This window comes from Anguilla rostrata, chromosome 2 (genome assembly GCF_018555375.3).
Source record: "Anguilla rostrata isolate EN2019 chromosome 2, ASM1855537v3, whole genome shotgun sequence".
Taxonomy (NCBI): Eukaryota; Metazoa; Chordata; class Actinopteri; order Anguilliformes; family Anguillidae; genus Anguilla; species Anguilla rostrata.
In genome coordinates, this window is record NC_057934.1 from 39,505,261 (window position 1) to 39,517,445 (window position 12,185).

A 12,185-nucleotide genomic window follows, 5' to 3' on the forward strand; every position below is an offset into this window, starting at 1 on the left:
CCACAGCACAGCTGGAAGCACGGGTTGCATACACACTTAAACTGGATTCGACTCGATCTCGCTTTCGTGCCTATTTCACTTCTACCAATCAGACTCAGGAGAAAGTCTTCACCCTTACAATGAATCGGCAATGTCATAGTACTAAATTTGAGATTGCTGTAAGTTTAGCCCCACCCCACAACCATGACAAACATTCAATTTCTGTATATAACAGAGTGTCCTAGCCGAGACGAGCCTCACAATGTTTCTCCTGTTGTATCACTCAGGAGTGCCCAGAGGATGCTCTGAATCCCCTGCTCAACGAAATAACATTCCGTTTTGATGGTCTACCATCTAAGGAGAGTCGCAGTCAAAACCTTTCTCCTGTCCTTGCCCCACAACCACAAACCACAACATACCCAGTGAGTTTGTTTCTTTATCTCTCTCCTTTGAGTCTTTTAATCATTCTGATTATGAAATATTTTTGTCAGTAAAAGTATATTTACATTTTGTTAAATATATTTTACATTCATTGAACAAATTTAATTACCTTATTGCACTTAATGGTTTTAATAAATACATAAACATTTAGTGATTTACATATACAATCCACAAGTGTGACAAAGAGTTTAAGGTGAATTAACTTTCTTCTCCTTCATGTAGTTAGACTTTGAAAGAAACTGTGGAACGGATAACATGTGCATTGATGACCTCAGAGTGGATTTCAATTTCTCTGGGTAAGACTGTTAGTGTATACCATGGTATACCAATGGTATGGCTATGGCAAAAAGACAGATAAACAATTCATAACAACATTTAAACAATTGTTATTATTGCTAAAATGTTATTGTATTATTGCATTATATAGTGCATTGTATAAAGATTTATATAGTACACTAGCTCTCAATTCTATGGTTTACGACATATTAGGACATTAGGGCTAACCCTCATCCAGTCTTATAGGAAGGGTAGCCAGGAGAAAACCACTTTTCACCAAAAAGACCATTGCAAGTCAAGTCACGTTTATTGATCACATACACATTAGCATGGCAGTGAGATTATTTGTTCCTGTTTGTTACTCTCTCATCCCTATGCAATGAACAGCAGCATGGCTTAAAGGGCCATGTTCTACTGATGGAGACCATCTGTCCAACAGCTAAAGCTTGGCTGAAAGTGGATTGTGCAACAGGACAATGATCCTAAGTATAACGGTGAACTATGACTGAATGGCTGAAAAAGGAAAGAGTTAGGGTTTAGGAATGGCCAAGTTAAAATCCAGACCTTTATCCCATTGATGTATAGTGGCAGTTGCATAATGTTTCGCATAAACGAATGACCTCAAACATCACTGAGCTGAAGCTGTTTTGTAAGACGTGGGTCAGAATTCCTCCAATGCAATGTGAGAGACTGATCAACTAGTGCAGAAAAGGATTACTTCAGGTTATCGATGCTGAAGAAGGTTCTATAAATTACTGAATGACAGGGTGCACGTTGACTTATGTTTGGTGGAATAAACAATGACAAAGTAAAATCTGTTATGGTGTTTGGCACATGAGTTTAGATTTATCTACTGTTAGGCCTTAGTGTGGATTAGATGAGGGTTAGTTATGTCCTAATATGTAAGACAGTAGAATTGAAAGAGAGTGTACTTTCTTTTTCACATCAGTGTGTATCTGGATTAACTGCCCTCCTCCACCTCTCTTTCCCTTTCCCAGAGCATCAGAAGTTCAAGTTGGCATTGCTTCTGTGCTGAATGTGACTGTTTCAGTTGAGAACAAAGGGGAAGACTCGTACAACTCGCATGTGCTTTTCACCTACCCACCAGGACTGTCATATAGGAGGGTTACTGTGGTACAGGTTAGTGAAGAGGGGACAAAATTATATAATGCTGAGAAAGTGAAACAAGAGATAAAGAGACAAAGTATATGTTAAGCAGGAAGAAGAGAAACATATTCTAATGCAGGGGTGTTTGTTGATCCCAGGTTGTTTGTTGAGATGGGCATAATTAGATTTGAGTGATACCAATGCTAAAACAATAATTTTAAGATGGTACCCTTGCCTAAACAGTATCTTTTTAAAATATGAAGAGCAAACAATGACATTAAAGAACACTTTTTATTACTAAGGCAAAGAAATTGAACAGGTTAATTGTTTAAATGATACTTTATGCTTATCATTTAAACCGTTTCACTTTTGCCATTTTTACCAAGTTTAACATTAGCTAGCTTGCTAATGGTACCTACTGTCTCTGACTGAGTCGACAAAGAATGTGCAATGTGAGCTAGTGAAGGTGTGTGGCACCGAAATGAGGCACAGATATCTGCGGTGCGGTTCGGCCCGGCCTGAACTTGTGCCATAGTGGTGCTGAGTTTAAGCTTCCAACACTAGTTGTTTGTCTTTTTTTGGCCATACTTTTCTTACCCTCGGTCACAAACTTTGGGTCGATCTCTTAATGAATGTGGTGATCATTTTATTCTGTTGGGTATTTGGATTCACTGACAGGATTCATCCAAGAGAGACACAGTGCAGTGCAGTGCCTTAGATAGTGAGGATGGAAGAACTGTGGGAAAAAGTGTCTGCTTCGTCAACAAGCCAGTGTTGAGGACGAAAGCTCGGGTGAGTTTCCCTATCATTATGACAGCAAGGTTTGAAGTAAATAAATGCATTTCTGAAAGTACTCCAGTATCTCACAAGACATCTGTTTTCACATTTCTGGCACAACTCTGAAATTCTAGTAGCTCATGGTGGTAGTGAACTTACATGTGTCCGACTCAATTTTGGTCATTTTAGACTGGACTGGACTTCCTCTAGTGCACAGACGTGTTTGCTAATGCTAACGTTGTCACCAAAATATGTCCCAGTATGTTTTAGTATTTAGATAAATAGTGATTAATAGTGATTTTAAATCTCCAATCTTTACCCCACATACTCTCTCTTTCTTTCTTGTCTAACTTGTCTTGTCTAACTCTTCTCATATTTCTCTTTCACATTCTATCAGGTTATTTTCATAATTTCATTGGGAATAGATCGCGACAGTCAATATGAGCAAGATGTGATATTTACTGCCAATGCCACAAGGTAATTTTTATTTACTCTCCTCTCTGAATGTCTTCGGTATGAACCTCTTGTGCAGAAGAGTGTGATTGTGATATGGCACATATGCATATTCTCTGTTAGTGCCTGTAGTGCAGTGCTACTCAACTCCAGGTCCTGCAGGCCACAGTGTCTGCTGGCATTTGATCCTGCCATGATTTCACTAATTGTTTTGGTTCAGAAAGTAAGCTCATCAATGAAATCTGTTGGTGGAGTGCATGGTTGAAGAGAATACCTTCAGAGCTGAGTAGCCCTGTTGTAGTGTGTCTACTTGTGTATTAAGTGTTTTTTAATTTCATTTCGATCACTTCCAGTGGAAATGATCAACATGCGGGCAATGAAAACTTTTTAAAGAAAACGATCAAAGTGAAATACAACATTTACATGTTGATAAAAGGGTAAGTGGTCTATCTCAATTCCATGTTGTATTTTATCTCTCAAGTTTGAAACATGAGCAGTGGTTCTGTTCATTGCAGTTTTATTACCGTACTTTTGATTGGAGTGAATGACGTCAAGTCTTTCTATAAAGTCTTTTTGCTGTTATATTCTTGATTTGTTTATTCATATATCCTTGTGTGTGAGAAGCATTTAAGGATGTGCTTTTGTATTTGTCTTCAGTTTTCCAGTTAGCTTCTTTCATGTTCATATAGGTGTGTCAGTTGGTATCATTGTTTCACATTTTACATGAACTTCTCTCTTTTTCTCACTATTAAATTCCAGTTTGGAGGAAACAACCAGTTATATTAATTTCACAGCCGGTAAAAATGATTTAAAGACACCTGTACTGCATTCATTTGAAGTAGGTGATATTATCTTTATTTCCTGTCTTGCTTGCTTTTCAATTTTCCACATCATTTTAATTATTTTTTTCTGTATTTACTCCAGTCTCATAATTGTATCTATAAATAATTATGCAAACAAAATAGTGGCCCTTAATAGTGGAAGAATCTCAAATGTCTAGCTGTTCTTTGCTAGTACTACTGTGGTAGTAGTTTAGTCACACCACAAATATTTGTTTCAATATTTGTTTAATTGACAATGAACTAAATCTGTCAATGGAAATACAAGGTCCTCAGAGTCAAAAGGTAAAATGAACACTCATCTTTATTTTGATTTATTATTTATTTATTTTTATTTATATATTTATTTATTTTATTTTGCTTTGAAGTCTTATATTTATTAATGGTTCCTGCTGCATATGAAGAGCTTATTTTTTTCAAAAACTTGTAATTGCCAATTACAATTGTTTTTCTACATTAAAGTTAAAAACAAAGGATTTTGCTATTGTTACTTGCTATGACTGAGACCTCCCATAAAATTTAAAGGCAGTCATTTCTAAATAGTACAGAATGTTTTGTGTGTTATCTGGAACAATGCTGAAATTGAATAGGCTGTGTTCTTAACATATGGTCATTATGACACTGTCTAGCCAAATCGATAAATTAGTTGGCTGAATATGGCAAATATATTGTTTTTCTTTTTTGTTCTTTCACAGGTTGTAAATTATATCAGAGACCTTAATGCCTCAGCGATATTCAAGGTGCCAATTAAACTTGGAGAAAAATATATCTGGAGTAATGCCAGCAGTATACAAGTGAGTGGTAGGAGAGTTCCACAAGGAATACACAATGCTATGTGTGTGCACTTACATGCACACACACACACACAAACACACACTCACACACACGCACAAACACACATGCACATGTGTGCTCACACAAACACACACACACACACACACACACACAGTGCAGTCTATAAGTATTTGGACAATGATAACATGTTCATTGTTTTGGGTTTGTACTCCAGCACATGGAATTTGGAATGAAACAATGAGGTTAAAGTGCAAACAGTCAGCTTTAACTTGCGAGTATGTACATCCATATCATGTAAGAACTGCAGCTCTTTTTATAAATAGTCAGTCATTTTGAGGCAACAAAAGTAATTGGACTATTGGCTGCTCAGCTGTTTCTTGGCAAGCTGTGTGTTGTTGCATAATTAGTTCATGCACAAGAAAGCTGACAAAAGGTCGAGAGAATGCAATCTGTGAGATTTAATTGAAATCATTAATTGAAAATCTTAATGCTTATACACAGTTTCAAGAAAAAGTTTGTGAAGCTTTTGGAATTGCTTGGATTTCTGCATTACTCATTAAATGTAGTCTGATCTTCATATAAGTCACAATAATAGACAAACACAATCTGCTTAAAATAATAACAAATAATTGTACTTATCAGGAATGAGTCAGGTGTTCTAATCAATGAGATGAGATTGGAGGTGTGGGTTGGAGGTGCCCTGCCAAATAAAAAAGGCACACAAAGTTTGGTTGCTGGCAGAGTCTGCTCTTCTCAAGAAACATCTGTTCATGTGAACCATGCCCTGATCAAAACAAATTTCAGAGGACCTTAGAAGAAGAACTGTAGAGATGCATAAAGCTGGAAAAGACTACAAAAGTATTTCTAAATGCCTGGGTGTGCATCAATCCACAATAAGACCAGTTGTCTAGAAATGGAGGAAATTCAGTACTGTTGCTACTCTCCCTTGGAGCGGGCATCCTGCAAAGATCACGCCAAGAGCGCACCATGCAATGCTGAAGGAGGTCAAAAAGAACCCCAGAATAACAACAAAGGAAATCTCTTGAACTTGCTAAAGTCTCTGTTCATGTGTCCACTATAAGGAAAACACCAAACAAGAATAGTATTCATGTGAGGATTAAAGTTGCACCCCCTCCTGCTGGTTGCCAGAGGGCGACATAGTCATCACGGACTCTGATTATGTGATTATGTATTTCACCTGTTTGCACCAGTGCAAAAACCACAGGCACTGGTCTACAGAGATGTGGGGTAAAAAGTGAAATGGTCATATGAGTCATATTTTCCTAGAATGGTTTGTCCACTTGTCCCCTTAGAGGGAAGGGTTAATGCAAATCAATACAAAGTTGTTCTGAGTGGTCAGCTATGATCAAACACTTCTATCCTGCTGGGAGTGGTCTCTTCCAGGATGACAACACCCCCATCCACAGGGCATGAGGAGCCACTGAATGTGCACTTTCGACCACAATTTATGACCCTATTTACTAGCTGGTTGAGTAGTCTTTGTGACTGAAGCTCCTGCCATTTGTGTCCCAATAATGAACTCTCTTTCAAAGTTCCTTAGATATTTTCCTCTTTCCAGCTTGATCCAGCTTGACATCAGCTGGGCCTGCTCAGCATTTTTATACATGCCCCAGAGCATCATAGGATGTTAATTCAGATTCAGATTCAGATCGACTTTATGATCCCACATGGGGAAATTGCTTAATTATAACATGCGGTACACCTGTATGGAAGCATCTGCATTCGTAATGTTTCCCCACTCTTTTATTCAGGTTTTTCATTTAGTTTGTCACCCAGGTCTATAAATATTAAACATTATACATGTATGTGTGTGTGCATATGTATATGTATATGTGTGTATATATATATATGCACACCCACACATACATGTATGTTTAATATCATAAAACCAGTGAAGTGAAGGAGTTAGTATACACAGTAAAATGCTCAGGGTAAAATGATGAGTAGAGTATTGTCCACATCCCCTAAGATAAGGTCTGTTAATTGTTTATGTTCACGATTTGTTTTTGACTTTCTTTGACAGATTCCAGGTTGCCTTCCAGAACAAGACGAGAAACCTAATGTGACAAATTTCAAAGAGAAGCTAAGGAAAGATCCCACTGTGGTGAACATCCTTCTCACATTCCAATACCATTTTTTGTTTCCTAGTATTTTAGAATATATTCAGTATTAAAATCTTTATATTGTATAATTACAGTGCACCATTCACTGGGTATTTTTAACACTGGGTATTCTGATGAAGACATTTAGCATATGCCGATATTTTTTAGGTAATTGAAGCGCTATTTGGACATGTATACAGCATTTTTGGAATATTCATCTCAATTGCCATTTTCACAAATGTCTGCCACACATATGGTGTTGTTTTACAATCAGCACTGCTGTTACTACCCATTGTGTTTTAATATGAGCAGACAGCTAGCAGTTAGCAGAGCACAAGGATGGAAGGCCCTGCAGATGAGATATATATATTTTCGGATAGAGGGAGACACTACTCTTAAAGACTTTGAAAGATAAAAAAGAGCATGCGAGATATAGTGTGGCTATTTTACGTTTAATCTGACTCTGCATGTCTGCATGTAAACAGGAATATTGATTTCTTTAATTTCTCAGAAGCCATGTAAACTATTCATTTGGAATAGCGTGTGCATTTAAATATAGTCACTGTGCTATGCCATTCAATGCATTTAGACTGCTAGTCATCTTTCTTTCAATGTAAGTGATTTAATATTATTTCAGGTTGTGTTATTCTTTTTATATTTGCATAAAGTTTTTTAGTATAGTTTATATTTACATATATTCACTTTTAAGCATTTTCGGGAGACAAAATACACACAAAGCCATCACCTTGCAATGAGGCGTCTGTTTTTATTTAATACACTAGCATATCTGCATTAAGCACGCATAAAATGTGATAAAAGACTTGACCACTGAATTTGAGAGTTAGTGTACATGAAATTTCAGTAGTTATAAGACTGCAAAAACTGTATTTTTATCATTTGAGGAAAGCACTGGCATGGCTACTCTAATTGTTGCAAAAAAGTTGTTTTCATTTATACACAGAACAGCTTTGAAACTTCAACAAGGCTGTCCCTGCATTAGCTCACTCTCCCACGTAACTCTAATGGTGGTGTTTCAACAGCTTCCTTCCTTTCTTTCAGGACTGCTCGGTGTCATTATGTCGAGTGATAAGGTGCAATATGCACTTGCGGAAGGACCGTAAATTCTCTTACAACATCTCTGGGGAAGTCAGCTCATCTTGGATTGAACAGGTAAGAAGAAGCCTCCATGTAGATTTTAATCATCTTTATATTTCAGTACCATTCAGATTTGGGGGGGGGGCTAAGAGAATGGTGTATATGATAGTATTCTCTCTATGTGAATTCTCTCTGTGTTAATGTACAAATGAGATTGCCTTACAGGCATGGCAGACTTGTGCTGGACATATGGCTAAAACTAACAATTATAAACAGAAAACAACAACATAGTGTAAGAAAAGTCATTTTGGGGCCCCTGCAACAGCTGCACATGAAGTGCAGTCCTCCAAGAGAACTCTGACTGTGCAGCTATGCTGGTGGACTACATGATGAAAATAAGTGGCATCTGGCAGAAGTGTCATCATCTGCCCTCTCCTGATTTCACATCCTGATGATGTTGTAACATTAGTATGAACCTCCAAGAACAATCCCAAAAACAGAATACCAAAATTTTGAGAAAAGTAAAAAGAGAAAAACTAAATAATGCCATCAATAGTGGATATAACAAGAATAAAAATAATGCTTTATAAAATAAAGTTGAAAAGTAATTTCAGGTTCATTTCTGGCAGTATTGGGGAAAATTTGTAGGTTGTAATTTATGTACATTTGTTACACCTGGTCTGTGACAAATGTAGAGATCTATCCTGATCTTTTTCAGGATTTTTATTTATTTATTTTTTCAATTTTTCAGTCTGTCATGGAATATTTCATTTTCAGACCCATGGCAATTTCCTTTTTACTTCTGATTGTTTCCCAATGAGAAGTGAGATTTTGATTTTGTTTTTGATTCCACTTGTTTTATACCTATTATCCAGTCCTGAGACAGATATGCATAGTAGGTATTAATAATTGTAAGCAAAGTTGACTGGCCTGTATTTCTTGTCTTTCAGACCAAACTCACATCACTGCATTTGGTCAGCAGAGCAGTTTTGGAATTTGACCGAAACCAGTATATTTATACATCTTCAAGTTCTCAAAACACAGCCCCAACCGCAGAGGTGAAATATTTAATACTTTTTTCACCAAAAATGCAGCCATTCAACACTACCTTTGCAACACTTACAATTATGTTGGTTATCTCTCTATCAGGTTGGTACTCGTGTGGAGGTGTACTCTGAAGCCGACTTTACAAAGGAGATAATAGGAGGTGTTGTGGGTGGTCTGGTGCTACTTGCTTTGCTTACTGCCGGGTTGTACAAGGTAAATATCTGCCCCATTATAGCACAATGATAAAAATTAATTGGAAGGCAATGTTATCTGTATGGTTTCATAACATTCTAAACATTTTATTTTTCTTATTCTCATTATTTGTAATTGAGAGATTACAGAGTAAAACGATCATTTGTGACCAGGAATTATTCACAACCAGATGTATAGAGCCCACAGACATTCATTGTTAATTCTGTGTCTCTTGTAATGTTCATCATCTCCATGGAAATGTGTTTCTGTCATCTAATCAAAATTAGCTGCTCACCTGGTGCAAACCCAGAATTTTTAAAGGGCAAAAAGATAAACAATCTTATTGCTCATAATGCAATCAAGCCTGCTCCTTATGTTCATTTTAGGTTCAGTCACTTATGGTGGACACTGTCTGTTGCCCTGTTCTGTACCCCAGTCCTGTATGTCTGTTTGACTAACCCCCACCCACCTCACTCCCTCAGGCCGGATTTTTCAAAAGTCAGTATAAACACATGCTGGAGAATACAGGAGAAGCAGATGGAAATGCGGGGGAGGCGGCTGGAGGTGAGGGGGACGCTGCTCCTGCAGCCCCTCAATAGACCACATGCCCCTACATCACTGCCCAGCACAACATAGCAGCAGTCAAATTATTGTGTGTTTATTCAATACATAAACACAATAGTGTTACATGACACACCAAATGGCAACCTATTTGGAAAAAACAAGTTGTCATGACAGTTGTCAGGAACATTAGTTTTTAATCTAGCTATTGATAAAATGGGTTCACTGATTCTTATCAACTTAAGCTTTATAAGGGCATATGCTTAATTGTAAATAAGTAAATGCATATGGAACATGTGATTGGAAATAATGTGTTTTAAGCATCTATCCTTCATTTTTCAGTTTTGGTGGATTTGGATCTGTATGTGAAAAAAAATTCATTTTCACATGCCAGATTCCAGGGTTCCATTCAAAACGATTACTAAATAAAATTACTAGCGCTTATTTTTCATAGAAGATAATTATGGTAGCTTATTTTGGACAAAGAAGACTGCTTTGAGACAACCAACAGTGTTGTATGACACAGTAATATTGAGGGAAGTTAGTCCCCTTGATTCGTGTTACAATGGCAGTAAATGTTATTATTAAAAGTGTGCCTTGCAGCTGGCACATAGGATGCATAAATTGTATAGTGATTATGCTATTAAAGTGTGCTATTAAAATGAGTAGCTAATGTTTCAAGCAGAAAAGTACAACAGAAGGAAGGTGCAAATATAATGCTGGTAGGGTGGACTGTCATGAAATGTTAAACAAAAAGTGGTGCAGAGTCAGGGACATGACCTCAGAGTCCAGTGGATGACCAAGCCTGGAAGAACTGAAGGTCCATGTCATCTTGTGAGCCAAGAGTAAGTGAGAGTATTTAAAGGGAATTTTCATCACTCAGTACCGTTAGCTGTTGTGACACAGCTGCATGGCACGCTTTTAATACGGAAAGTATTTACTGCCAGGAGTCAAGGGAACTAACTTCCCTTGAGTTGATATTGATTATTTTGTGACATCATTGAGTTGGGTCGCAGTTAGCCTAGCATCCAACATATGCATGTTTTACGTCATCCTTTATAACGTTTAGCCATTAGCCAGGTGACATGGTTGGTTATGTCACATTTGGCATAACATGTTGCAAAAAAAGTTATGTCACCCTTTATGAAATTACACTTGCTTCTGTATGATTTATGAAGATGCTTATGAAGGCATGTATCTAAAGCCTTCATGGGAAACTCTTTGTTTAAAGTGTGACCTTTAAAGATGCTTTTTGTAATTTAGGCACTTGCTTTTTTTGTATTTGGCATGCAATTTCCTTTGTGTGCGTTAACATATTTGAATACTTTTACTTTTACTGAATATCGGATTGTTGCACCTGACACCACCAGTGGAAAACAGCATGTAGAGGAGCAATTACAGAATGCACACACATTGATTAGATATTGATGCAAATATACCATTGTGAAAAGGTATAAAATTTGGCATTTTTAAAAATGAGAAAATGAAGGATTGTCGCTTAAATGTTTTTTTTTTCATTATGTTTGGAATGTCAAAAAATGCTATTAAAAACAAACTACAGAAAACAATGGTAACAGCACTGGGATATAAAACCATGTGGTCAGTGTTAACATCACGTGCCAGAAGCTTCAACAAATGCTTTACTGTTGATGCCCATGCTTTGCAATACACACATTTATTTAGCCATTTATGCATATTTAAAATGTTGCCAGTGATTCTTCGGATACTCATATTATCCAGATCTAAATCCAAGAAGTATCGCCAGGAACCGCACACCTACTTTGCAAAAAATGAGAAAAGATAAACATGATTTGAGAAACATTTGGAGAAGGAAAAGACAGTAGGAAAAGAACATCTTGTTAAAATTTCTTATAATAAAAAATATTAAAGATTGAATTAAGCAAAAACTAAGACAATTAATCTTAGAACAAGATAAACAAGTTAGTAATTGACTGAATTTAAGTTTATAATACCCATAGTTCCCTAATGTAATATACATTGTAGTATACATTAGTTCAGGCTGTTACTGTGTCTTGGAATATGGATGTCAGTTCATGACCCAGCCTTCCCAACCTACTGTACAGGAAAACCATTCACTTTTATTTGTATTAAAAGCTGTTTTGAGTGTCCCTTTGCTGTTACTGTGTGATAATTTATTAACAGTTTATTAAAAGCTTACTTTGTGGATGAGTCCCAAACCCCTACAAATGTAAAGCAAATATGAAGCCTGATTCCTGCTTGCATTACAAAGGTCGGATGTAAGCAGACATGAACAATATATATTTTAAACAAATTGTTTTTTTGGAACAATATGCATATGCTTTAGCACCAGTCCCTATTTACTTATAATTGCAGATTAAAATTTAATCTGTGTAATACCTTTGGTGAACGAAAATAATCACATAAATTTGATTTCTGATAGGCAAATTGCTAATTTTGCAAATTGCTAATTATAAAAAAATCATTTAAAATATATATATTTGATAAAGGTTTTGGGTAT

At 36.6% G+C, this 12,185-nt stretch overlaps 1 protein-coding gene across 1 annotated transcript in view; it reads left to right on the forward strand.

The window, feature by feature from the left end:
• LOC135249182 (integrin alpha-M-like) overlaps positions 1-11,814 on the forward strand; it is a 33,728-nt gene extending 21,914 nt beyond the window's left edge. Inside the window, exons 17-30 of the mRNA XM_064324534.1 lie at positions 7-158; positions 267-401; positions 643-716; positions 1,695-1,836; positions 2,482-2,595; positions 2,978-3,057; positions 3,387-3,470; positions 3,793-3,871; positions 4,568-4,666; positions 6,712-6,792; positions 7,850-7,960; positions 8,836-8,943; positions 9,035-9,145; positions 9,607-11,814. Of these exons, the coding sequence (XP_064180604.1) occupies positions 7-158; positions 267-401; positions 643-716; positions 1,695-1,836; positions 2,482-2,595; positions 2,978-3,057; positions 3,387-3,470; positions 3,793-3,871; positions 4,568-4,666; positions 6,712-6,792; positions 7,850-7,960; positions 8,836-8,943; positions 9,035-9,145; positions 9,607-9,723 (1,487 nt within the window). The 3' untranslated portion in view covers positions 9,724-11,814. The remainder of the gene's footprint in view (positions 1-6; positions 159-266; positions 402-642; positions 717-1,694; positions 1,837-2,481; positions 2,596-2,977; positions 3,058-3,386; positions 3,471-3,792; positions 3,872-4,567; positions 4,667-6,711; positions 6,793-7,849; positions 7,961-8,835; positions 8,944-9,034; positions 9,146-9,606) is intronic.
• Positions 11,815-12,185: the final 371 nt, after the last annotated feature.